The sequence below is a fragment of the Aotus nancymaae genome, unplaced genomic scaffold (assembly GCF_030222135.1).
Source record: "Aotus nancymaae isolate 86718 unplaced genomic scaffold, 86718_ANA_hifiasm-v0.15.2.pri h1tg000020l, whole genome shotgun sequence".
Classification (NCBI taxonomy): Eukaryota; Metazoa; Chordata; class Mammalia; order Primates; family Aotidae; genus Aotus; species Aotus nancymaae.
The window spans coordinates 14,245,580-14,270,130 of record NW_026988432.1 but is presented as its reverse complement, the minus strand read 5'-3'; the positions used below and the strand labels follow the sequence as shown (position 1 = coordinate 14,270,130).

At 39.1% G+C, this 24,551-nt stretch overlaps 1 protein-coding gene across 2 annotated transcripts; it reads left to right on the top strand.

The window, feature by feature from the left end:
- Nucleotides 1-12,353: 12,353 nt before the first annotated feature.
- SERPINB12 (serpin family B member 12) lies at nt 12,354-23,928 on the top strand. 2 transcript variants are annotated; one of them, XM_012446402.2, is made up of 7 exons: nt 12,354-12,521; nt 15,061-15,135; nt 16,497-16,637; nt 18,019-18,136; nt 20,894-21,036; nt 22,368-22,535; nt 23,524-23,928. In XM_012446402.2, the coding sequence occupies exons 1-7, from the start codon at nt 12,354-12,356 to the stop codon at nt 23,926-23,928; spliced, it is 1,218 nt and encodes a 405-aa protein (XP_012301825.2). The 2 variants fall into 2 exon arrangements, with proteins under 2 accessions (XP_012301825.2, XP_012301824.2); XM_012446401.2 differs by having other exon boundaries at nt 15,061-15,195.
- The last annotated feature ends 623 nt before the right edge of the window (nt 23,929-24,551 follow it).

Below are 24,551 nucleotides of genomic sequence, written 5' to 3'. Positions count from 1 at the left end.
CAGCTCCATCCATGTTGATGCAAAGGACATGATCTTGTTCTTTTTAATGGCTGCATAGTATTCCATTTTGTGTATGTACCACATTTTCTTTATTTAGATCGTTCTGCTACTTTCTAGCATTATAATTATGAACAACTAAAGGTCTTCTCTGAGTCCTTGTTTTCTTATTCATCATATTGAGATAATAATGTCTCTCTGACTTATCAGGACTGTTACATATTAGGTCCTCAAAAAATGTTTATTGTATCTAAATGCAGGTCATATAGTTGGACTGTAAGCTCCTACTGCATGAGGCATCATGAGTGTGGGGACAATGGCAGTCCCCTTGACTAAAGCCTCTAACCCTAACCTGTAGCTTTCTCACTGATCCCCTCAAAAGGAGAGATCCTCATGGTTGAATGCTTTGTTCTAAAGGAATGATAATGTAGAGATAGTCACTCTAATTTAAAATTCATTGAGTTGATGTATACTCAGTAGTGGACACTTGATAAATATAGTAGGCACTTGATAAATAATTGTTCAACAGATGAATGTCTGGACTGTTATTTTAGTATAATACTGAAGGATGTTAGAGTTTTGCTTGAGTTGAAGATCTAATCAGAACATACATTTTATTTATTTATTTGTTTATTTAATTGAGACAGAGTCTTGCTCTGTTGCCCAGGCTGTAGTGCAGTGACATGATCTCCGTTCACTACACCCTCTGCCTCCTGGGTTCAAGCGATTCTCCTGCCTCAGCCTCCCGAGGCAGGGATTACAGCCTCCTGTAATCCACAACACCTGGTTAATTTTTGTATTTTTAGTAGAGACCAGGTTTTGCCATGTTGGCTAGACTAGTCTCAAACTTCTGACCTCAAGTGATCCGCTGGCCTTGGCCTCCCAATGTACTGGGATTACAGGTGAGAGCCACTGCACCTGGCCAAAATGTACATTTTAGATTTAAGAAACTGTGTTTCTTGTTAACATATTATAATATTTATTCTATGTAAATAGAGGTTATATATCTAAGGATATAAAAACTTCATAGGTTTTGAAAACCATTGTATCTCATCATTTAAAGGAGGGATCAGCAAACTTTTCAGTAAAGGGACAGATTGTAAATATTTGCAGCTTTGCAAGCCATGCAATTTATTCTCCACTACCACTATTCAACTCTGTCATTGTAGAGCAAAAGCAGCCATAGACAGTAATAAATGAATGGATATGCTTTGTTCCAATAAAACTTTATTTACGAAAATAGGCAGAAGGCTGAATTTGGCCTGCAGGCTGCAGTTTATAAGCCATGAGTTGAAGGATGAAGCCCTGATTTACAATTTTGGAAGAAATAGATATGTTATAAAGATCTGGTTAGGAAATTTAAAAAAGTTTTGTGCAGTACTAATTCTATGTAATTATATTAACAACATAAATAGTTGTAAACACATAAGAGCTTGGAAAATCATATTATTATTTTTATTTTTTTATGGGTGAGAAATTTGAAGTTTTCATGACGTAGTTGCCTGAGGTCTCAGGCTAGTAAGATTTAGCCCAGGGTCTGGTTCTTCTGATTGTAAGTTTACTGCCTTTTCTGTGTCTTCTTTGCTGTCTCATAGCTTTGCCTGTCTTTGGTCTCTGTATCTCTGTCATATTGGGGTGAACAGATGACATATTTTCAATCCTGAATGTTTCAGTTTTGAAGCTGAAAGAACTAAGGGCTTTTATGAGAGGGGTAATTGATATATTAACGGTGATTACAAGTTTTGAGTTTGTTGTGTTTTAGTCTTTATTATTGTTGCTACTTGTTGTTTTAATAGATTTTTTCCTCTTATATAAGACTCTTAAATTTGGAGGATAAAAGGTGAACATCAGGAAAACTGTCTGCTTTAGATAAATGATGCATTTTTCATTAGGTTGAAAGTGTCTATGCTGATATTTTTCCTATAAATATGTTTTTTTCAATATTGTGTTGTAAAATTAAATGTCAAAAAGCTTCTTTATAATATTTCAAAAATACTGCCTTTATCAATAGGGGAATATTAATCATATCATTTTGCATCATAAGCTGGCAAAAACTCTGATTGTTGAATCATTCTGGCATCCTTCAATTTTTAATTCCAGGCAGAAAAAGCCTAATTGCTGAAAGGTTTATTGATTGTCTCATAACTCCTACTGAGTTGTAACATATCTAGGAGGAATCATTTAATTCTATGCTTGATGAAGTAAGCATTATTTTTACAGCCTGTTGACATAGAAGTTTTTTTTTTAATGGCTTGCTTTGAATAGCACTGTCAGGCTAGTCGACCTCCAAAATTCTTTCAAACCCTAGTGTAATTCTCTGGCACTTGAAGTCACTGCTACTAGAGAGGCTCACTTTCTTCAGTCATTCAATGATTTATTATGTGTGTAAAGTACCAACTGCAGCTTGGCATTTAGTAAGTGCTCAAGAAATTCTCATCCCTTTGTTAGTGATTTATCAAGCTACCTTAATGTTTAGCTACATTTAGTGTCAGATTTCATCATCACTTATTGAGCAATCTCACCACACCAATTTTTTAGGCTTGTAGGGCACAGTCATCTGTGGTTAGATGTTTGTTGAATTATTTGAAAGGATAAACAGATGCAACCCTAGATTAAAGATATTCAAACAAGTTTATAATCTTCTCAGGTACCCAGAAGCCCAGTGAAATTTGAATATTAGCCCCAACAGTAACAGAGGTGACACCTACATCCAGGGAGCCAGGCAAGAACCCATCCTGTTCTGAAAGTGAATGGATAACCTTTTGGAAAGGCTATGATGGGCAACATGAAGTAGTGATCAATGACATAAGATATTAAATAATTCACATGTTAAAATTTTCCAACCTCTTGCAAATCATAACCAATGACTAGACTGGTTTTTAGAATTTTGTGGAAGAATTTAGGAAAAAAAAATAATTATTTTCAAATGATCATGGAATAAAGAAAACTAACAGCACATTTCTTTTCTATGCTTACTATTGAGAATCAAGAAAAACTCTGGATGCTTAGTCACTAATTTCCACTGGTCAATATCTTATAAAATGTTTTTTACTTGTTTTATTTACACTCTAGCTACATAAGTAGCTTATATTTTCCATAAAGGCAATCTCTCTATTTTAAAAAGTTTTCTTCTGAATTTCTCTGTGCCTAATATATTTGTAGGGTCATAGTTCAGATAATAGTGTCTGATAACAAGTTAGAAAAGGAAGACAAAGGGCTCAATAGCACAACCAGGTCAGAGAGGAGTCTTCATTTTGTCCTTAAGTCATGTTAGTTTCTGGAGTTTGACTCTTCCTAGCTCTCTCTTAGTTGTGCCAAACTTTTTGCCCTGCCCACTGACCCTCATGTTTATGGTCAGTAACATAACAGGATTGCAGAGTGCTAGAACCAAAAGTAACATCAGAACATGCTTTGGCTAAATTTAAAATGTTTTGTGTTTTCAGTTGTAAAATATGTTTGTCAATAATCAAATAATAATTCTCATCCCTATGACACACCTGCTGCAGGAAAACAAAGACTTTGATTTAGCTTAAAACACATTTTGCAAATCCTATCCTATTTCTAAAATATCTTAGAAAAATTTTAGAATAATATGAAAATTCAAATGTAAGAGATCATCCAAGACAATGTGTATATGAAGTAAAATACATTTCCGCTTCATGTTCTTCTAGTATAGAAATTTGAATTGAAACATGTGAGCCAAGTATTGTGTTGAGGGCTCTATAAATTAGAAAGAGCAAAGAAAATATAAACATATTAAGATAAATATTCAATTTAGCTGAAAGCATAGCATTTGTTTTAAAAAGTATATGCCACTTTTTTTTTCTTTTCTCTTCCCTGTAATCTATCAATGATGATTTTACTCTGGATTCCAAAATGGCATTGGAAAAGTGCCATAGAGGGAGGGGCAAAGTTGATATATTTCCATTCCTGGCAGGGTGTGGATGGAAGCTTACCTGACCAGCTGTTAGCAGCAACTCTGAAGGAAAGAAGGTAAATGCTTGAATTGCCTAATAATAATTTTTAGCAATGAACACTGCATTGGAAAACCATTTTAAAGAATAGAAACTCAAAAAAGATGTGATTAAAATAGAAGGATATACTTTTAAAAAAATTAAGTCAAATACTTAAAAAAAGAGAGTTTTATGATGTTTTGGAATTTCTGCAGATGTGGCAGTCCTCACTGGGAGATATTAACAAAACCTGTCACCTCTCTCAGCCCCAACCACCTGATCAGATGCCTGATGTGTATGATTGATTTTAAAAAAATGTAGATGTTTGAATAATTTTAAACTTTCTCATACTTGACACATTTATATTTTAATGAATTGTTTCTGAAATATAAAATGGTATAATATTTAGAATATCTATATTTTAAACAATGTGAATTTAGGTTTCTTTTTTTGCACCATAAGTTGGAAAACACTTTTGATGATATATTTCACAAATATTTCTTTGTTTTGAGATATTGGTTATTATTTAGTTTGCTATAACCTGGTTTGAATATGTATTTCGGTAGAATAGCATCTATTTGTGTAAAGTTGGAATTTCATTATTAAGGTGTTAGTAGCTTTGTAGGAATTATAGAAATTATAAAACATGAAATATTTTTGGAGTATAAATATTTTTCTTCTTACTATATATAGGAAAAACAGTTTTATTCAGAATATTTTGGGTTGTTAGAACATCTATCTTGTCTAAACCTTTACATTTTTACTATAAGGGAAAATTGTAATAAATGAACTTTTTCTTATGTAGTAAATGAACTTTTTCTTATATAGTAAAACATTAACAAAAAGCTGATTCTCTTATGCAGAATCTCTTTTAATTACAGCTGCCTGTAGAATATACAAAGTTAACGTGAAATGCTAAATAATTTTCTAACATTTCAAATATTAGGATTATCCACAATGAAAAATGGGTAGATGATAGCAAATCAATGCATAAATATTATGAAGTATTCTCATGTGCTGCCATTGTGTTCTCTACTGATGGAATACAAAGATAAATTAAAAACATTGAACCTACCTTCAAGACAATTATGTTTTGGAAGTAAAGACAGCAGTATAAAAAAATAATTACCTTACAATGTGATAGAGGAGGTAAGGGAAACAAATGCTGTGTGGGTATTGTATACAGTGGTGACTAATTAACTCTTTAGAGGGAGAGTTTGGAGGAAAGTGGAAGAAGGTTTTACGTGAGTAATAAAGCCAGAGAGAAAGAAAACAAACAAAACAGATCATGTGTTGAAGCCTCAAAAGCCATGAAAAATGGAAAAAAAACCTTTTAAAAAATTAAAAATTTTACACATTTCAGATAATTAATATTTAGAATTATTTCAAAGCTAACAATGTAAGTTAAAATCTTACAGGAAAGGTTTTCTTTCTTGTAAAAAATTTAAAGTAGATGAAGTTTAAAAATTAAGTTGGAAATACATTACTTTCAAGGTTTTGAAATGGTAAAAGAGAGCACCAGAAAATATTCACAATTTTAAATAAATAAGAGTAAAAACAATTCTATAATAACAATAATAGAAAATAAATACTTGGAAAATGTTATAGGCAAAATATGATAGTGTCTGTATTGATATAAGTGTGAATTTTTTTCTTTTTCTTCTAAGAACTGCTTATCATCTCTTTCCTGTATAGCTAGGGGTCAGTAGGAGGTGACACCAGGAACAGTAAATGGGAGATACTGTAAGTCACTCCCAATTAGGCTAACGTTGTTTGCAATCTTGAAATCTCAATCTATATTTATGATATGTTTGCACAGATTTCAAATTGAGAAGGATTTTTTGAGTAAATTTTCAGTCTAGAGAAGCAACCTCCATAGAGATTGTAGGAATCTTTGGAGAGCAAACTGGAGCTTGAGATGCACCTTCCAGAGAGGGAGTTCAGGGCTGTCCTGAGATGGACTCTCAGTGCTAGGAGGTCCTTTCTACAACCTTTGGTCTTGGTGAGAGACTCAGTCAAGACACGGACCTGCTGGTGGCATCTGCATCCCAAAGAACCACATGGTGCTCACTCAGGGCATGGCCTTTGTGAGCCCTAGTGTTACCTTCTCTGGAGGGTGACCTAGTATAGGAGGAAAGAGGGTGGCTTGAGATCCGACTGAATGAACTATTTACATACCACCTGTGTCACATAGTAGTTGGCTGTACAATGAAGATTATTTCTAACTTACAGGATTTTTTTAAAAATAGAGACAATATTTGTGAAATGCCAGGCATATCACAAGCTCAAATTAAACAGTAGCTCTTAGTACTATAATGTCATTGTGGGTAGAGTTAGCACTAATTACTTAAACTGAATGAATTTTTGGGGGACCTTACTATTTTAAGAGGTTATTTCAAGTCTGTTGGAAAATAATGATGACTGAAGCAAATTGCATACAAGTTTTTCAAGTTGTAGCTTACTAAGAGGCAGCCTGTGTCAGCAATTGCCTTTAGATTCAATCAAACAGTAACTTGTTTGTATGGTGGATATTTTCCAGAGTAAACACCAAGTATGGCCTGTGACTGCTTGGGGAGCATTCCCTAAATGCATCTGGAGCCAAAATTTTACTGTGAAAAATTTCTCTTCGATTTTTCCATATATAGTACTCTTAGCTGTTGCGTTAAACACAAACTTGCAATGACTTAAAATTAACTGCCATGTTTAGTAATACATCTACATTTTAAAATTAAACTATATACATATATACCTCTACACACATATTAATATGTAAGTGAGTGAGAAATAAGTGTAAGTTTAATATGTAAACAACACTCCAATCAAGAAGGGAACCAGTACCAACTTCCTAGAAGTCTCCTTACTGCCTAGTTTACATGGTGTCCTGGAGCCAGCTCATACCAGCTCATACAAGCTAATTCTGCCTAATGCTGTGCATGTTTTCCTAAATCTGGGTACAATGGCATTTTGTTGGCAGTTTGATCTTAGTGGGGTATTTACAGCACAGAATCAGCAAACATTGTGAATCATGGATTTTTGTTGATTTTTGTGTTTTGAGAGTCAGTTCACTAGTCTGCTGCTGTCTCTACCTGTGGCTAACCACAGTTCTCCTCACCCATTCTCAAGGGTAGCCACTCTCTTGAATTCTAAAACCACAGATTAGTTTCATCAGTTTTGGAACTTTATGTAAATGGAATTATACAGCATGAAAGTTTTCATGTATGATTTCTTTTTCTTTCTTTTTTATTTTCGAGATGGAATTTCACTCTCCTTGCCCAGGCTGGAGTGCAATGGTGTGATTTTGGCTCATTGCAACCTCTACCTCTCAGAGTCAAGTGATTCTCCTGCCTCAGCCTCCTGGGTAGCTGGGATTACAGGCATGCACCACCATGCCCAGATAATTTTGTATTTTTAGTAGAAACAGGGTTTCACCATGTTGGTCAGGCTGCATGTATGATTTCTTTTAGTCAACATTATGTTATGATGTGATGTAAGATCCATGCTATTTGTTTATTCTGCTGATGATGAACATTTGTGTTGTTCCTGAGTTTTGGCTATTATGAAAGTGTTACTATGAAAATATTAGTAAATATTAAAAAAATTTCTCAAGGTGATTTTGCTACATACCTTTGAGAAATCTCTCTTACAATTGTAAGTTTTAGTATTACAATGTTTAGATCTCCACCTTTTCTATTTCTTGCTAAGTTGATCCTGTTTTGAATACAATGGATTTGGAATTTGTGGTTTAGTCATTACTGTTTTCAACTTAGTATCCATGTAAAAGGTGTTACTAAAATGCCAGGGGTTTGGTCTATGTCCTGTTGCTCACTGCATGGAGAGGCAATCACTGAGACAACAGGCGTTGCCAGGGAAGAAGGCTTTAATCAGATGATGTCAGCCAAAGAGATGGGAGATAAATCTCAGATCAGTCTCCCTCAACTTACTAAAATTGGGGGTTTATATAGTGGGGAAGGAATGTAGCTATATATGGGAAAAAAAGAATTAGGGAGGGGAAAGAAAGCAATCAAGATGAGTGAGGGTTCTGCCATATCTTTGCACGCTATAATGTGAATTTCAGTTGCTTGATACTCTCTGAGAGGTCTGCAGATGGGTTTCCTGAGAAAGGAATTGAGATAAGACAAATGTAAGTTTTAAGACCAAGAGGATCAATTTCTTTTTCTTTTTCTTTTTTTTCTTGAGACGTAGTCTTGCTCTGTTACAAGGCTGGAGTGCAGTGGCATGATCTTAGCTCACTGCAACCTTTGCCTCTTGGGTTCAAGCAATTCTCCTGCCTCAGCCTGCCAAATAGCTGGGACTACAGGTGTACACCACCACACCCAGCTAATTTTTATATTTTTAGTACAGACAGGGTTTCACCGTGTTGGCCATGATGGTCTTGGTCTCTTGACCTTGTGACCTCATGATCTGCTCTCCTTGGCCTCCCAAAGTGCTGGGATTACAGGAGTGAGCCACGGTGCCCGGCCAGGAGATCAATTTCTATGTTTATTCATAAAGACCATAAACTCACTTCTATGGAACAATTAGGCTGGTTTCAAAGGGATTTTTGATAAGGACAAGACAACTAACCTTAAATTTCTTTTTCTTTTTAATTGCAACAACATAACATAACATAACATGACTTTTACCAATAGTCTAAGCTTATTTTTAATAAATAAAAACAATGTTAAAAAGCTTAACAGTATTTTTAAAATGCTGTATTTTTAAGTTGCCTATTTGAATCTGCGTTATTAGAATAATTACATCTTAATGAGTGCTTCCTACAAAATACCTTTCCCTTTCCTATTTCATTTTTGTAAATTAATATCTTCCTCTTCTATGCTTCTTAAACTCTACTCCTGAAGCTGCGAATCCATTATCTTCTCTGTTAGGTCATAGATTCTCAAAGGCAGAGACTGTGTCTTGTTCAGCCCATCCTTTTATATATAGTGACTAACCCAGTGGGAGAACTTCATAATTAGGTTGGCGTCAGATTTAGGCAATTTCTAATTAAAAAATGGATTCCCACCCTGCAAAAAAACCAAACAACCCCTCAGAAGGTGATTAGCAGATAACATTTTAATCAAGTCATTAAATGTTCATTATTTGCTATGTTTTAGACTTGTGTGTAAAGCCAGGAAAGATCTTCCTATTAAAAGTGCTTACATGTAGTCATACAACTTTAATAGCAACTGTCCAGCTGTTTGTTTGTTTGTTTGTTTTTGGCTGTTTTCTGTTACTGTTGTTCTCTCAACTCCCTTGGAAGATGAGGCAACATTAAAGCTGCACACAACTGTAATGAAAGCTTAGAACCAGGTAACACTCAGAAAAGGGAATTATTGCTGGGGGGAGAGCATCACAGTACTCGGGGAAAGTAGTTCACAAAGCTTATAGAAGCTTGATGAAGAAATGGGCAGAGAGAGTGTTGGAGTGTTCTGCAGCCCACAGAGTAAGTGTAGTGCCAGAATTAGAATGGAATATGAAAAACTGTGTGATCTAGGAGGAAGCAGCCCTGGGTATGAGATCTTAGCCCTGCTTTGCTTCTGGCCAGCTGCATAAGCTGCATGATTGTTGCAAGTCACTTCATCTCATCTGGCCTCAGTATTTTTATCTTGCAAAGTAGGGAGTTGACCTGCATGAGTAGTCATGTCCTTTCTAAAGCAGGCAAGACTCCGATCATTTAGTTCTGGGAGTGCTCATGCCAGAAAGAAACACCTTCTACTCTGATGCCAGAAGGCAGGAGAAGCCAAGGGGTTAGCTGGAACATTTGAAGAGCCAGGTTGGGATAATTCAGTCATTCTATCCAACCCCTTCTTTTTCTTCAATATAGTCAGGCTCTAGTCTTCTTTTAATAGTGATGACCAAATGGCCAGAATGCCCTTTACCTTCTCCTCCTTTGATGCTAAAGATTTTGATCAAACATCAACCTAAGTTATACAACCAAGATTTAAAAAAATACTAGACTACATTTCATACAAAAGTTTATCATTAATCAAAAACCTGTGAAATCCCCCCAACTCAGACCACCTTTAATTTATTGTTTTTCTTTTCTTTCTTGGTAGACTTGTTACTAGATGGGTAATGTGAGCCATGTGTAGAGAAAATATGTTGGACATGAAGATGTTTACCAACATATGTAAGGGTAGCTTTCTGAGATGTGAGGCATTATTGAATTTCCAGACACATCCAGGACATCCATTACTCAAAAAACACCAACCAATTAGGGCAGAATGCTCCTGAAAAAACTCTGATGTTCTATGATTACCCTCAAATTAGTTTGAAAATAGAAAGTATGTCTCAAACCCGGTTCACAGATGCAAGATGAGAATTGTGAGTCAGGTACAAACTTGGCAGAAAGAAAATGTAAGAATAAAATGGACTATAAACTGAATAAGGAAGGGACGTACCCACATAGAGTAGGCATGTGTTTGATCACCTATCATCAGTTGAGGGGCAACTTAGAAATAATAGATACAGTAGAAAGAGTACTTAGTTTTGGGCCAAATATATGTGCTATTTGATTCTGCAGTTTTCTTTTCTGAAAAAGAGGGAATGATCATATTTACCTTGCAGAGTTGTAGGATTAAAGGTAACATATGGAAGATACTTAGCACACATTAGACACATTTTTTAAAAAGTTACATAATGTTATCTTTTTGAATTAGGTTTTATAGGCTAAAAAAGCCTATATTAACTGGGAAAGTATTAAAACAAAGTACACCACTCCATTCACTGCAGCAATATTTCTTTATGCTTATGGTGTGCCATATCTGATGATAAAAACACAAATAAGAGGACTTACATTTCTATCTTGGAAATACACAATATCCATAGGCAAAGAGACAAAAGAAAAGGCATTTACTTTGAGAGGAACAGATCAGTGGTGAGATCTGCATATTCTCTTGATACTCTGGAGTAGATTGGGTGGGGAAGGCAAGATGCCTGTTCTTGGGGAAGGCACCGTCTCACTTGGTTCTATATTATCTGTGGTTCCATGCTGTCAAAGAGGACACCGAACCTGGTGATACAGTTTGATCTGTGTCCCCACTCAATTCTCCTCTCACATTGTAATCCCATAATCCCCATGTGTTGAGGGAGGGACCTAGTGGGAGGTGATTGAGTCATGGGGGCAGTGACCCCATGCTGTTCTCATGATAGTGAGTGAGTTCTCATGAGATCTGATAGTTTTGTGTTTGGCAGTTCCTCCTTTTCTTCCTCTCTCTCCTATTGTCTGGTGAAGAAAGTACTTCCTGCTTCATCTCCTTCTGCCACAATTGTAAGTTTCCTGAGATCTCCCTAGCCACGTGAAACTGTGAGTCAATTAAAACTCTTTTCTTTATAAATTGCCCAGTCTCTGGTATTTCTTTACGTAGTATGAAAATGGACTAGTACACTTGGTGACATCAAAACCACCAGCATCATTCAAATTTACTATCTCTTGAACAATATGAATGACTGACCAAAGTGCGTCAAGTTCTGTAGTTTGCATGTGGGATGAGTCAAATGGGGGTGAGAATGTTAACAAGGGACATGACCCATGGGAATTTGCTGGGCATAACCTCAGTCACAGAGCAACAAAGGGAGAGTACAGGCAAAAGATGTAAGCAGAACCAGTCACAATCTGTGGAGAAGAATGAGATGGGATAATGTTTGCTTGGCTGCTAACTTGAGCATAAAGAGTGTTAGCCTTTGGCTCCATTTTACCTGAATACAGGCAGTCCCACCACAAAGTGGGTAGGATTGTGCTTCCTAAAAACATGATTTAAGTCCTAATCACTCTACCTGTGAATATGACCTTGTTTGGAAATAGGGTCTTTGGAGATTAATCAAATTAGGCGGGGTTGTACTGGCTTAGGATGGGCCCTAAGTCAATGACTGCTGTCTTTAAAAGAAGAGGGAAACTTGGATAACACACGGAAGATGAAGACAAGAATGTGAAGATCGAGGCAGAGACTTGAGTGATTTGTCTACAAGTCAAGGAACATCAAAGTTTGCTGGCAACCACCAGAAGCTGAGAGAGGGGCATGAAACTGATTTTCCCTGAGAGTCTCGAAATGAACCAAATCTGTCAACATCTTGATTTTGGAACTCTGTCCCCCAGCATTGTGGGAAAATAAACTCCTGCCGTTTAAACCACTCAGTCTGTGGTAATTTCTTACGGCAGCCCCAGAAAACAAATTCACACTACTAAATGAAAATAGCTCTCTGTCTATCAATATTAATATCAACACCAATATTTATATACAGGGATGATAAAGACTTTAGATTTTCAGTTCTTAATAGCACACTGAATAATTACATGACTGTATTTCAGGTATGTAAAACAAGAATTATTTGTTCACTTATTTTCTTTCAATTACCATTTTCTTTCTTCTTTTTTTTTGGTTTTAGATTGTTGTAAGTTTTACAATGGACTCTCTTGTTGCAGCAAACACCAAATTTTGCTTTGATCTTTTCCAAGAGATAAGCAAAGATGATCGTCATAAAAACGTATTTTTCTCTCCCCTGAGCCTCTCAGCTGCCCTTGGTATGGTCCGCCTGGGGGCTAGAAATGACAGTGCACATCAGATTGATGAGGTACGTATCCACTAGGGTGCTACACAGGGTCCTAAACTCTGGGTCCACACTCAAGAGTCAGACACTAATCCCACTCAGGCAAGCCAAGGGGCTTGCTGCACCCTGGGCTTGGTCAGAACCCATCCCCGTCTCTGAGTCTTTATTTGTATTTCCCCCACCTTACTTCCTCTTCGATCCTACCATTCTTAAAGACTCAGCTGAAGTTCTACCTTCTTTAGGGTGCTTCCCAACCTCACGTCTGGCAGCTTTTCTCATTTATCTCTGTCTCTATCTCTGTATGTGTGCCTGTCAGTCTTTTACTCTATGATTACTAATACCATTATTGCTAGCAATTTTTAGTTTGTGTATATGTCTTCTCTCTCACTCATTTCATTAAATAAATATTTGTTAAGCACCATATATGTATCTGGTAGCTAGAGGGCTTGGTGTCCTCCTGGACTCTTTCTTTCACTTTACACCACCTTTGTCAGAAAATTCTGTTGGCTTTTCTTTTGAAATATATCCATAATCCAGGCACTTCTCCCCATCTCCCTGAGGTCTGAACCACCACCATCTTTTCTCACCTGGCTAGTGCAACAACCTCCTGATGGCCTTTCTGCTCTCACTGGCAGTCTGTTCTTAGCACAACAGCCCAAGAGACTTTTTTAAAACCTGAGTCAGATTCTGTTTTCCATCTGTTCAAAAACCTGGATTTCTCATTTCACTCATGATAGAAGTTCAAGTCCTTACAATGGCCCACAAGGATCTTGGGAGCAGAATCCCAGATAAGCCCTATGACTCCATCTCTCACTCTTATCCCTCCTCACTGTGCTGTCACACCGGCCTCATGGCTTCCTTGGGTAAGCCATGCCCATCCTATCTTGGGGCCTTTGCTCTGGGTCCCTTTGCCTGATGGCTTTTTCCCCTGGTAGCTGACCTTAGCTCAATTTCTTCTTCAAGACTTTGATCAGTGTTTATCTCCTCTATGGGGTCTACTTTGACCTCCCAATCTAATGCTGCATCCTGACCTCTAACCCATAAGGAATCCTTGATACTTTTTTTCATGTAGCGTCTCACTATCTAACATACAGCATACAGTAATTAATTGCTATGTGTCTTGATTTTTGCATGCCTCCTCCACCAAGGATATTTGGTGATAATTGCTTATCCCCAAACTTTAGGTTCTGGATACCATCAACAGCAATAACCTCATGTGATCTGTGATTGCTTTCTGAGTATGCCCTACAGGGCGGGTATCTTTGTCCTAGAACAGCACCTGGCTTACAGTAGCATCCAATAAACATTTCTAGAAAAAATAAATGAAGCTTATAGGACAAGTCCCCAAATAAACTACAAGTTCCCGAGATTGGCCTATGCTTCCTTGGATGTAGCACATGGCATAGGGATTATGTAAAAATCAGGCTGTTTTCCCTGAATATGGAGCAGTAGAATTTATGGATTAAGGCAGAATGTGTTTCTAGGGTCATTCTTCTTTATTCGTCTACTTAGATTTGGTGTATTATTTTCTTTTTCTCCCTCAAATTTTATTTATTTATTTTTTATTATACTTTAGGTTCTGGAGTACATGTGCAGTATGTTAGTTTCCTATTCCATTATCAAAACTTAGCTTTAGAGTATGGTTTGCATCTTGCAGGGCAGAATTCAGATGTTCTTTCTCAGGCACTTGAGGGCACCTGCCGACCAACTGGGTCTGAGCAGTGGGAGTTGTGACACTTGCCTCCTACCTTTCTACCAGGCTCTGAATAGCTTGTCTTTTGCTGTCCTCACTCCCTTGATTCATGTGAAACTCTACATCAGCACTATCTGACACAAATGTAATGAGAACCATGTAGTCATTTAAAAATTTTTAATAGCTGCATTACAAAAGTAAAAAGAAACAGGTGAGACTAATTTTAATAATAAATTTTACTTAACCTAGTATATGCAAAATATCATATCCACATATAATCAATATAACAATTTTAGTGAGCGCTTTCATTTTTTGTTTTTCATACTATCTTCAAGATCTGGTGTGTCTTTTGCACTTACAGTCAATTCAGATTGGTTATCGACGAAATGCTCCATAGCTGCATTTAGCTTGTGGATACCTCTATATTCTTTTTTTTTTTCCAAAGGGAAAAGTGATTTTATTTTCTTTTCATTTGAATTTGTCTAAGAAGTCATATGTACTTTTTTAAAAAAATTTATTATTTTTTTAATTGCATTTTAGGTTTTGGGGTACATGTAAAGAACATGCAAGATTGTTGCATAGGTACACACGTGGCAGTGTGATTTGCTGCCTTCCTCCCCTTCACCTGTATATTCTTTTAGTTTGGTTGTATTTATTCATAAATACTCTCCCAGGGTAGCAGCTGGTTCTTCATCTCCACTCTACCTCCCAACCCAAGGACAGAAGCACCCAGTTTCCTTTAAACTGTTGTTGATTGTTTTGCTTGACTATGTAATCATTGTTACTGTCTCATTATCAAAATGTTTCTGAAGTTATTCAGGCTTCCCACTGTTCGTATTGTCTGAAAGACCCCATCCCATTATCACACAGGTATTACACTTCAGTGAGTTTTCCCAAAATGAAAGCAAAGAACCTGACCCCTGTCTGAAAAGCAATAAACAAAAAGTGCTGGCTGACAGCTCTCTGGAGGGGCAGAAAAAAGCGACAGCACCTCTGGACCAGCAGGTGAGCTGCCACTGTAAACTCTTGCCCTTCTTATTTACAAACTGCTTATTGTGGCTGTAGGATATTTGGTGATAGTTGCTTATCCCCTTAACATTAGGTTCCGGATACGATCAACAGCAATAACCCCACGTGATCTGTGATTCCTTTCTGAGTATGCATCCCAGATGTCCTTGGCTATGCTATGTTCCTAAAGAGTAGGATTTGGTATCTTCTGCTTATGATAAAGAAATCTAGATCATTACCCTGTCACTCATCTGCTTCTACAGGCCACAGGGCCCCAACACAGAGCATGGTCGAAGATGAAAGGGGGGTAGGGTCATCTGTGGAATTCTTACTGTCTCCCGCCACCTCTGCTTGTTCCATTTTGTGCTGAAATCTGTACTGACAGACAAAAATTTTATTGGCTGCCTCATCCCAGTAGGAGGAAAGATATTCTCCAGGGTATATGTCCCCCTACCTTAGAAAATTTAAGAGGAGGGTGGAGAGATGATTTTTTTTTTTTTTTCCCCTGAGACGAAGTCTCACTCTGTCAACCAGGCTGGAGTGCAATGGCGTAATCTTGGCTCACTGCAACCTCTGCTTCCTGGGTTTAAGCAATTCTCCTGCTTCAGCCTCCAGTGTAGCTAAGATTACAGGCGTGAGCCACTGTGCCTGGCCTCTTTTATCTTTTTAAATATAAATAAAATCAGAGGACAGGCACAGTGGCTCATGCTTGTAATTCCAGCACTTTGGGAGTCCGAGGCAGGCAGATCATGAGGTTAAGAGATTGAGACCATCCTGGCCAACATGGTGAAACTCCGTCCCTACTAAAAATATAAAAATTAGCTGGGCGTGGTGGCACATGCCTGTGGTCCCAGCTACTCGGCAGACTGAGGCAGGAGAATCGCTTGAACCCGGGAGGCAGAGGTTGCAGTGAGCTGAGATTGTGCCACTGTACTCCAGCCTGGGCGATAGAGCAAGACTCCATCTCAAAAAAAAAAAAAAAAAAAAAAAAAGAAAGAAAGAAAGAAAAAATCAGGGTATGTCAGTCTGAAATATAGTGAGTGTTGCTGAGTTCCCCAGACATTTTTTTCCTGGATGATCTTGAGATAGATGCGGGAGCCATAATCTTCCACTGGGACCACTTCTTGCCCTCCATTCCTGTGTTCTTCCCAGCTCACTACCCCTGCATGGTAGCACAGACAACTGACATCTCACTGAGGAGCTCTATCTTGCTTCTGTACAAAACACCCATCCGTTAGTGGTGTTTAGCTCTTCCGATAGATGCAGTGAAGGTCACATTTTGTTTCTTCTTTCCTTAGGATGAGTCCTTAAACAATGAGAGCGGACGGCTCAGCTGCTACTTTGGGCAGCTTCTCTCCAAATTAGATAGGATCAAGCCTGATTACACCCTGAGTATTGCCAACAGGCTTTATGGAGAGCAGGAATTCCCAATCTGTCAGGTGAGTTGCACATAAATGGTGACTAAAGCTACCCTGTAGCATACTATTTAAAAATCAGGGAGTCGCTGGGTTACTCACCTGCCATCTAGAACACAAACCTCTTTGACAGGATGATGTGCTGTGGACTGGTGAGGTGTCCAGGACCTCCCTCTTTCAGTCCCACACTTTTGTTCTCTTCTTCCCAGTGTTCAACATGAGCAATTTATGAGGCCCGTTGTGGGTGGAATAGAGGGGGTGGAAGAGGGTTGTGTGAGTAATGGAGCCTTTGGAGCATGTGTGGGCTTGGTAATAGCATCCTCTCTTGACTGTCTTCCCAGCCAAGGTGCCTGGTTGCTGCACTTCTCTCTCCTTTATCTGTTGGGTTGCCCCCAAGACGTTTCTCTAGAATCTCCTTTTGTGCCAGGATCAGGCTACCCCCACAATGCAATTGTGTTCACTGTGCTCTTTTGAGAGTCGGGTAGCAGGAGAAGACTGCATTTTGGCATTTGGAGCTGAAAAGCACAGGACGTGTCTCTGTGGCTAAACAGCTTTGTACCTAGAGCAAGTTGTGTCTCCATCTGGGCTTCAGTTTCCTCTTGAATCACTAGAAGGAGCCATGTGCTAAACAATAACTGTGGGGGATATGACCAATGGCAAAGACGTACATGGCTGGTTAGTGTGGGACTAGCCAGGGGTCAGGCGGCTTCCTTTGGCCAAAATAAGTGTGTTTCCTTGCAGTAAAAATAAGACTGTTTATACTGGGTTTTTAAAGACTAGCTTTTTTATGAGATATAAATTCACATATTAAACAATTTACGTATTAAAAGTATATAAACCAATGAGTTTGCTATACTATGTTACTGACTTTTTAAAATTATGGTAAAATACATATAAAATTTACCATTTTAACCATGTTTATGTGTACATTTCAGTGGCATTAATTACATTCACAATGTTGCATAACCATCACCCTATATACTTCTGAAATCTTTTTTTTTTAATCACTCCAAACAGAAACTCTGCAACCATTAAGCAGGGGGCGAATTCTTATAAACAGAAGCATTTTCCAGCCAAGTCTCTCAACTTACCTGATATTTACCTTGTGATGGCTTCACAGATGGGTTGTTCAAATTAAAGGATATCCAGTAGGAAAGCCTTGTCCCACTGTAACTATAGACTGTTCACGAATAATGTTTGATATCCTCATTTGTCACTATGAAAACCGAAATGTCTCTGGCTAGTTTAAGACTGGGGATGGATAGACACTGTTAGGCCTGTCCCTGTGATGTGAAATGACCAGGCTCATCCTTCTTGGGAGGCTTCTCAGGAGAGCCTCACTCCTAACTACAAGCATCATTGCCTGATTTTATTGCACTGTTTCCCTTTTATTCCAATTGAACAGGAATACTTAGATAGTGTGATTCAGTTTTACCACACGACGATTGAAAGTGTTGATTTCCGAAAAAACGCTGAAAAATCCAGACAAGAGATTAACTTCTGGGTTGAAAGTCAATCCCAAGGTAAGAAAGCCCAAAAGCATGGGAGCTGGTGCTGGTTTCTGTTTAAAAGAAAATTGGTCTGCCTAACTTTGCAGATTGCTGGTCTGTTGCGGGCCAGAGGTTCACATATGTGGACTGTGCTCAAAGCACGGTTTGCAGAATGAGATACCATCTCACACCAGTCAGAATGACTATTATTAAAAAGTTAAAAAGCAACAGATTCTGGCAAGGCTGCAGAGAAAAGGGGAACACTTATACACTATTAGTGGGAATGTAAATTAGTCATTGTGGAAAGTGGTTTGGAAATTTCTCAAAGAAGTGAAAACTAAGCTGTCATTTGACCCAGCAATCCCATTACTTGGTATATATCCAAAAAAAATAGAACATTCTACCAAAAATACATATGCACTCATATGTTAGTCACTACGCTATTCACAATAGCAAAGACATGGAATTAACTTAAGTGCCCATCAATGGTGGATTGGGTAAAGAAAATGTGGTACATACAAACCATGGAATACTACACAACCATAAAAAGGAATGAAATCATGTCCTTTGAGGTAACATGGATGGAAACAGAGGCCTTAATCCTGTGAATTAACACAGGAACAGAAAAGCAAATATTGCATGTTCTCACTTATATGTGGGAGCTAAACATTGAGGACACATGAGCATAAATATGGGAAGGAACAATCGACCCTGCAGATACTACCGGGGGCAGGGAGGGAAAGAGAGGAATGGGCTGAAGAACTACCTATTGGGCACTATGCCTACTCCCTGTGTGCAATATACCCACATAACAAACCTGCACATGGACTCCCTGTATCTAAAATAACAGTTGAAATTTTAAAAAAACAGAACAAAAAAACACGGTCTGAAAAGCATCCAACAGTTAAACTGCTTAGATATTGCTGTTATTTAATGTTGCTGTTTTGGTCTCTGGTCTTACTGGCATTGGGTGGGAAAGAAGGGAGGAGACCAGCCTCACTGGTGCTAATCTTCTAGGTGTGGCTCAGAGAATGCTCCCTTCTGCCAGTGCCTGTGTGAATCTGAAAAACAGAATAAACTCTTTCCTCCAGGTGTAAAGTTAGCGACCTGAAGGATCGGGTCAGGCTGCTGGACACAGACTAGGCATTTTTTGATCACCATTGTGGAGATGGCAAAGATGTTCATGGGCAGCGAAAAGTTTGGAGTGCATGAGAGAGCGCGGGTAGTGCACTGCAGCTCCTGCCTTCAGAGTGAGACCGTGACCCCAGGCGTTTGCACAAGTTCTGAGTGACTGGAGACCGGGAAATGATAGCTGGCTTATTTTAGGCTCTCTTTGGTACCAATGGGACACTTTCTATTCCTCTCTTCCATTTGGTGACTTTCTCTCCCTGTCTGTTTTTCTCACACTGACTTCGGGATGGGATACCCCTGTGTGGCCTTTCCTTGGAAGAAGTTTCTAAATTCCAAAATGATTTCTTCTTTCTTCTTTCACATGCCACAAAAATGACCATCCCTTCACGGCTCTACTTAGCTGTCAAAAGGAAAGCAATTCATTAAAAAAGTTCATATTATGGCCTGGATATGTACTTTCCCCTTAGTGAGTTAACTCCTCCAGAGTATTTTTAAACATAGATGATGTCAACCTAATCTATTATTATGGGATTTAAGTAGAGCTCTTCTTGAAATGGAAGATCTTTTCTTCTTAAGACATCTGCAGGCATTGAAGTAACCGGCGATTTGGTAGTTTGAGTCAGAAAAGGGTATACCCTGAAGATGGGCTATTGCCTGCTAGCTTGGGGCTTTTCAAGTTGGCCTTAGGGCTGTGGAAGGAGCCCTAGAGCTGACCCCAAAGGTGGAAGGCCTGAGGACCCGCTCCCACCAGTCTTACTGCTTCTTGGCTGTGTGACGTCAACTCTTCCTGGATGCAATGTATTCTTCTGTGAAGAGGGTATAACGATTCCTCCTTCTCAAGATTAATGTGGGATGGAATGAGAAAGGGAATGTGAAAGCATCTATAAAATAGGTTTCATATCATGGCCTAGCACATTTATGTGTATTTTTGTTTATATGTAAGCATATATCCTATGCTATGTTGAGTGCTTGAGACAGGAAGTTTATGTTGTGGTTCTGTGTTCTCGAGGGAGCTTATCATATTGTCAGATGACTGAATATGTAATTTCAAAGATAAACCATAGTATAAGATGTCTAATGACAAGTTCCAAACACAAGCAATACAAGGAATCAAAAAAGATTCCTTCTGTTACAGTGCTGTGATTGGACTCCTACAGGGTGGAGTGAGAGGGTCTCTCCCCTGCCCCATCACCCCCTCTCTTATGTCCATCCAGGACTATGAATTAATCTTCTTAGGTTAGTTCTTGAATGAGATGCTCCCTAGTCTTGGGAGTCATAAGCTGCATTGAAAAATGCTACTGGCTGGGTGTGGTGGCTCATGCCTGTAATCCCAGCACTTTGGGAGGCCAAAGGGGGCGAATCTCCTGAGGTCAGAAGTTCAAGACCAGCCTGGCCAACATGGTGAAACACCATCTCTACTAAAAATTAAAAAAAAAATAGCCAGGTGTGCTGGTGAGTGCCTGTAATCCCAGCTACTTGTGAGGCTGAGGCAGGAGAATCATTGGAACCCAGAAGGTGGAGGTTGCAGTGAGCCAGGATCACACCATTGCACGCCAGCCTGGGAGACAAGAGTGAAACTCCGTCTTAAAAAAAAAATTATCTAAATGAATACTTTTGATACAATTCATTCTCAGGATATTCTCTGGGATCTTCTTTTAGGTAAAATCAAGGAAGTCTTCAGCAAGGACACTATTAATGCTGAGACTGTGCTGGTACTGGTGAATGCTGTTTACTTCAAGGCCAAATGGGAAAAATATTTTGACTGTGAAAACACAGTGGATGCACCCTTCTGTCTAAATGCGGTACTGTTTCAGGGCTCATGGTTTTCTAGCTATCCAACTCATAATTTCCACTAGGAATGATTTGCAATATGCATACGCAAAAAGTTACAGCTTACATTTACAATAAGAACATTTTTCATTGATAAGAACCCGTACCTGAATTTCATCGAGCATTTTTTGTGCCAAGTGCTTCCAGTACTGAATATTTTTCCATTTGTTATTTCATCTGTTCCCCCAAAGAGCATTATGAGATGGGTGTTATTATGATTTTCACTTAGGATTTGAGACATAAAATGGAAAGGCTAAGTTAGTTAGCCAGATTCATGCATTAGAATTCAACCTGTGAGCATTTGACCAGAAACCTGTGTTCTAAGCTAGTAGATTTAGAAGAGGAGGAAATGGCAAGGGTCGGGTCCCAGCCACCCACTTGTCAGCCAGCTAGCTTATCATTGGAGATGCATTTTTCTCTCAAGCACTGAATATCCCCATCTGCAGGTTGATGACCCCTCACCCCCTACCTTGACGTTATTGTGAGATTTAAGGTGCCTGGGGTTTGTGCCTTCCCTCTGAAGGAGCAAGTGTTGTTATTTAATATGGAGATGATTCTCCCTTAACCATGACTCCCCTTGGCGCTGTGTGGCAGTGTCATCCAGGCCAGACGGCATGGGGTGGTGTGAGACCAGCAGGCTGGGCTGGGGCAGGCTCTGCAGGGGGACGGTTGGCAGGCCGTGTTTCTGCTGACTTAGCAGTGGAGATGTTTTGATAGTAAGTCTACCAATCATCATCTTGGGAGCTGAAGAACTGATTAAAAACATGAAAAGGGCCAGGTATGGTGGCTCACACATGTAATCCCAGCATTTTGGGAGGCTGAGGAGGAAGGATCACTGGAGACCAGGAGTTTGAGACCAGCCTGGGCAACATAGGGAGAGCCTGTCTCTACAAAAAATAAAAAAATTAGCCAGGTGTGGTGGTCTGCGCTTGTAGTCCCAGCTAGTCAGGAAGCTGAGGTGGGAGGATTACCTGAGCCCAGGAAAGCGAGGCTGCAGTGAGCTGCAGTGGCACCCCTGCTTTCCAGCCTAGGTACAGAGCAAGACCCTGCCTCAAAAACAAGCAAACACCCCCGCCCACCCACTCCACAACAGCAACGAAAAAGACACGGAAAGACAAAGCGTTGGCAAAGTAAGGCCCACGGATGAATGGGCAGATTCTTGTAGGCTGGATCCCCGGGGTGGCTCAGGACTACTGGAGACCCTTCTCATCTTCAGAAACCCCTGTCCTCAGTGAGGCTGGGGCCGTATGAATTTGGGAGCTTCCCATAGCCCTCCTGTGACTTCCTACCTTGACTACTGCAGAATGAAAAGAAGAGTGTGAAGATGATGATGCAAAAAGGCCTCTACAGAATTGGCTTCATAGAGGAGCTGAAGGCACAGATCCTGGAAATGAGGTATACCAAGGGGAAGCTCAGCATGTTCGTCCTGCTGCCGTCTCACTCGGAAGATAACTTGAAGGGTCTGGAAGAGGTAATTCTTCATTTCTACATCTCTATAAATTATTCAACAATAGATCTTTAGAGAACAACAGTGTTCTACCCTATCCCAAGGAAGTACTGTACCTCAGCTGTCAGAGACATCAAATAATATATAAGAATCTGAATTAGATTAGGTATTTATTCCTCATTTGTTAAGAATTAAACAACAAATGCCAGAAATATTGGGATTGGAGTCTCTTCTTTAATCTCATAGCTCTCTGCAACTGTTTTAGCAAGCCAAGGAGGCTGGGTTCTACGTAACTTGAGAAGTTTTCAAGCTTTTACTTGTCTCTGAGTGTCCTGACTTCTGGCCTCTTACTCATACCATTTTTCTATAGCTCGGTTAAAGACCCGGTAGCTGAATCCTGTTTTTGGGAACATGTACCTTGACAGAAGTATAGAAAGTGACAGCAGAATAGATTGCTTGTGAGGTAGGAATTAATAAAGGCTGGAGAAGCTCAGCTGCATATTGTCCAAGGGGATAAAGAGATAAAGATAGAAAGAGACAGAAAGTGAGAGAGAAATACCAATATAGCAGGTATAGTAGTTACAACATCAATAACAACCATTATTCGGAATTGCCACGTGCTATCACTGTGTTAAGTACTTTATATACATGATTTTGTTAATGTTTGCAAGAACTTAATTGTATTATATCTATTTTATGGAAGAGGAAATTTAACTTCAGAAAATTATGACTTGGCCACAGCACCCAATTAACAGACTGAGCTTTGCTGGGCTTTGAACACCTGTCTGTCAAACACCAAAGCATGCTGGAACCTGAGTTGTCCCATATCTTTTTTTAAAGAAGAAACATATTTGCTTGAAGTTTCAAATGAAATCAGACTATTCTCTGGCTTAGAGAAAGGCATCGAAAGTTGTCACTGACCACTGAAATGGACTCAGGCACTTTGAAGTGATTGGGGGATTCTTTGTACTCTCATAATCTGATCTTAAATATTATTTCTTTCCTCTTGCAGATTGAAAGACAAATTACCTATGAAAAAATAGCGGCCTGGAGTAGCTCAGAAAACATGTCAGAAGAATCGGTGGTCCTGTCCTTCCCCCAGTTCACCCTGGAAGACAGCTATGATCTCAATTCCATTTTACAAGACATGGGCCTTACGGCTATCTTTGATGAAACGAGGGCTGATCTTACTGGAATCTCTCCAAGTCCCAATTTGTACTTGTCAAAAATTATCCACAAAACTTTTGTGGAGGTGGATGAAAATGGCACCCAGGCAGCTGCGGCCACTGGGGCTGCTGTCAAGGGAAGGTCCTTATCATCTTGGGTGGAGTTTAATGCCAATCACCCTTTTCTGTTTTTCATTAGACACAACAAAACCCAAACCATTCTCTTCTATGGCAGAGTCTGCTCTCCTTAAAAGGGGCATGCTGGTCTAATACTTTGGAGCTGGAGGAAAATATCAATACAGTCTTCCCCTGGCATAACATGGGCACTTAAATTTTTGGTAATATCTAAAACATCCCCTTCATCCTCCAGACATCAGCCTGTGCTTATCTTGATCTTTCTGTCACCCTATAGCTTATTTTCTTCTGAGTCTGTTAGTATTGAAGGGCTATTGTTCTCTACCCTAAACTTTCAAGCATATAAATTCACCCTCTGTGACCTGAAGGTCAGCACAATTCAGAACAGTACCTACCTCCTTTTGAAGGAATCCCAAAAGTTCAGGTCATTAGACCATTTCTAAGAGATGGCAAACTCAGAAGCCACTTTAACATGGCTGGCAAGAGAACATGTGTGACTGGAATGTGTTTGGAAACTTAGCTCTGTTTCTGGAGTAGTTATAATCGTGATCATCACTGGGCAAGATGCACTATTCTTCCTTTGACACCTACTGCATGGAAGATGTCCTGTGAGGTCTTTTCATCTAGGAGAAGGTAGGGCTTGGGTGTATTTAACTGATAGCTCAAAGATGTATGCATGCCCCAACCAGCACTCATTCTGCATAGAGCAGGGGAATGATATTCGTCTTGTGATTTTGAC

Coding starts and splice junctions, on each gene's coding strand:
- SERPINB12 (XM_012446401.2), top strand. CDS start 12,354: ATGGACTCTCTTGTTGCAGCAAACACCAAATTTTGCTTTGATCTTTTC. Junction 12,522..15,060: donor GTGCACATCAGATTGATGAG/GTACGTATCCAC, acceptor ATTATCACACAG/GTATTACACTTCAGTGAGTT. Junction 18,137..20,893: donor GGTTGAAAGTCAATCCCAAG/GTAAGAAAGCCC, acceptor ATCTTCTTTTAG/GTAAAATCAAGGAAGTCTTC.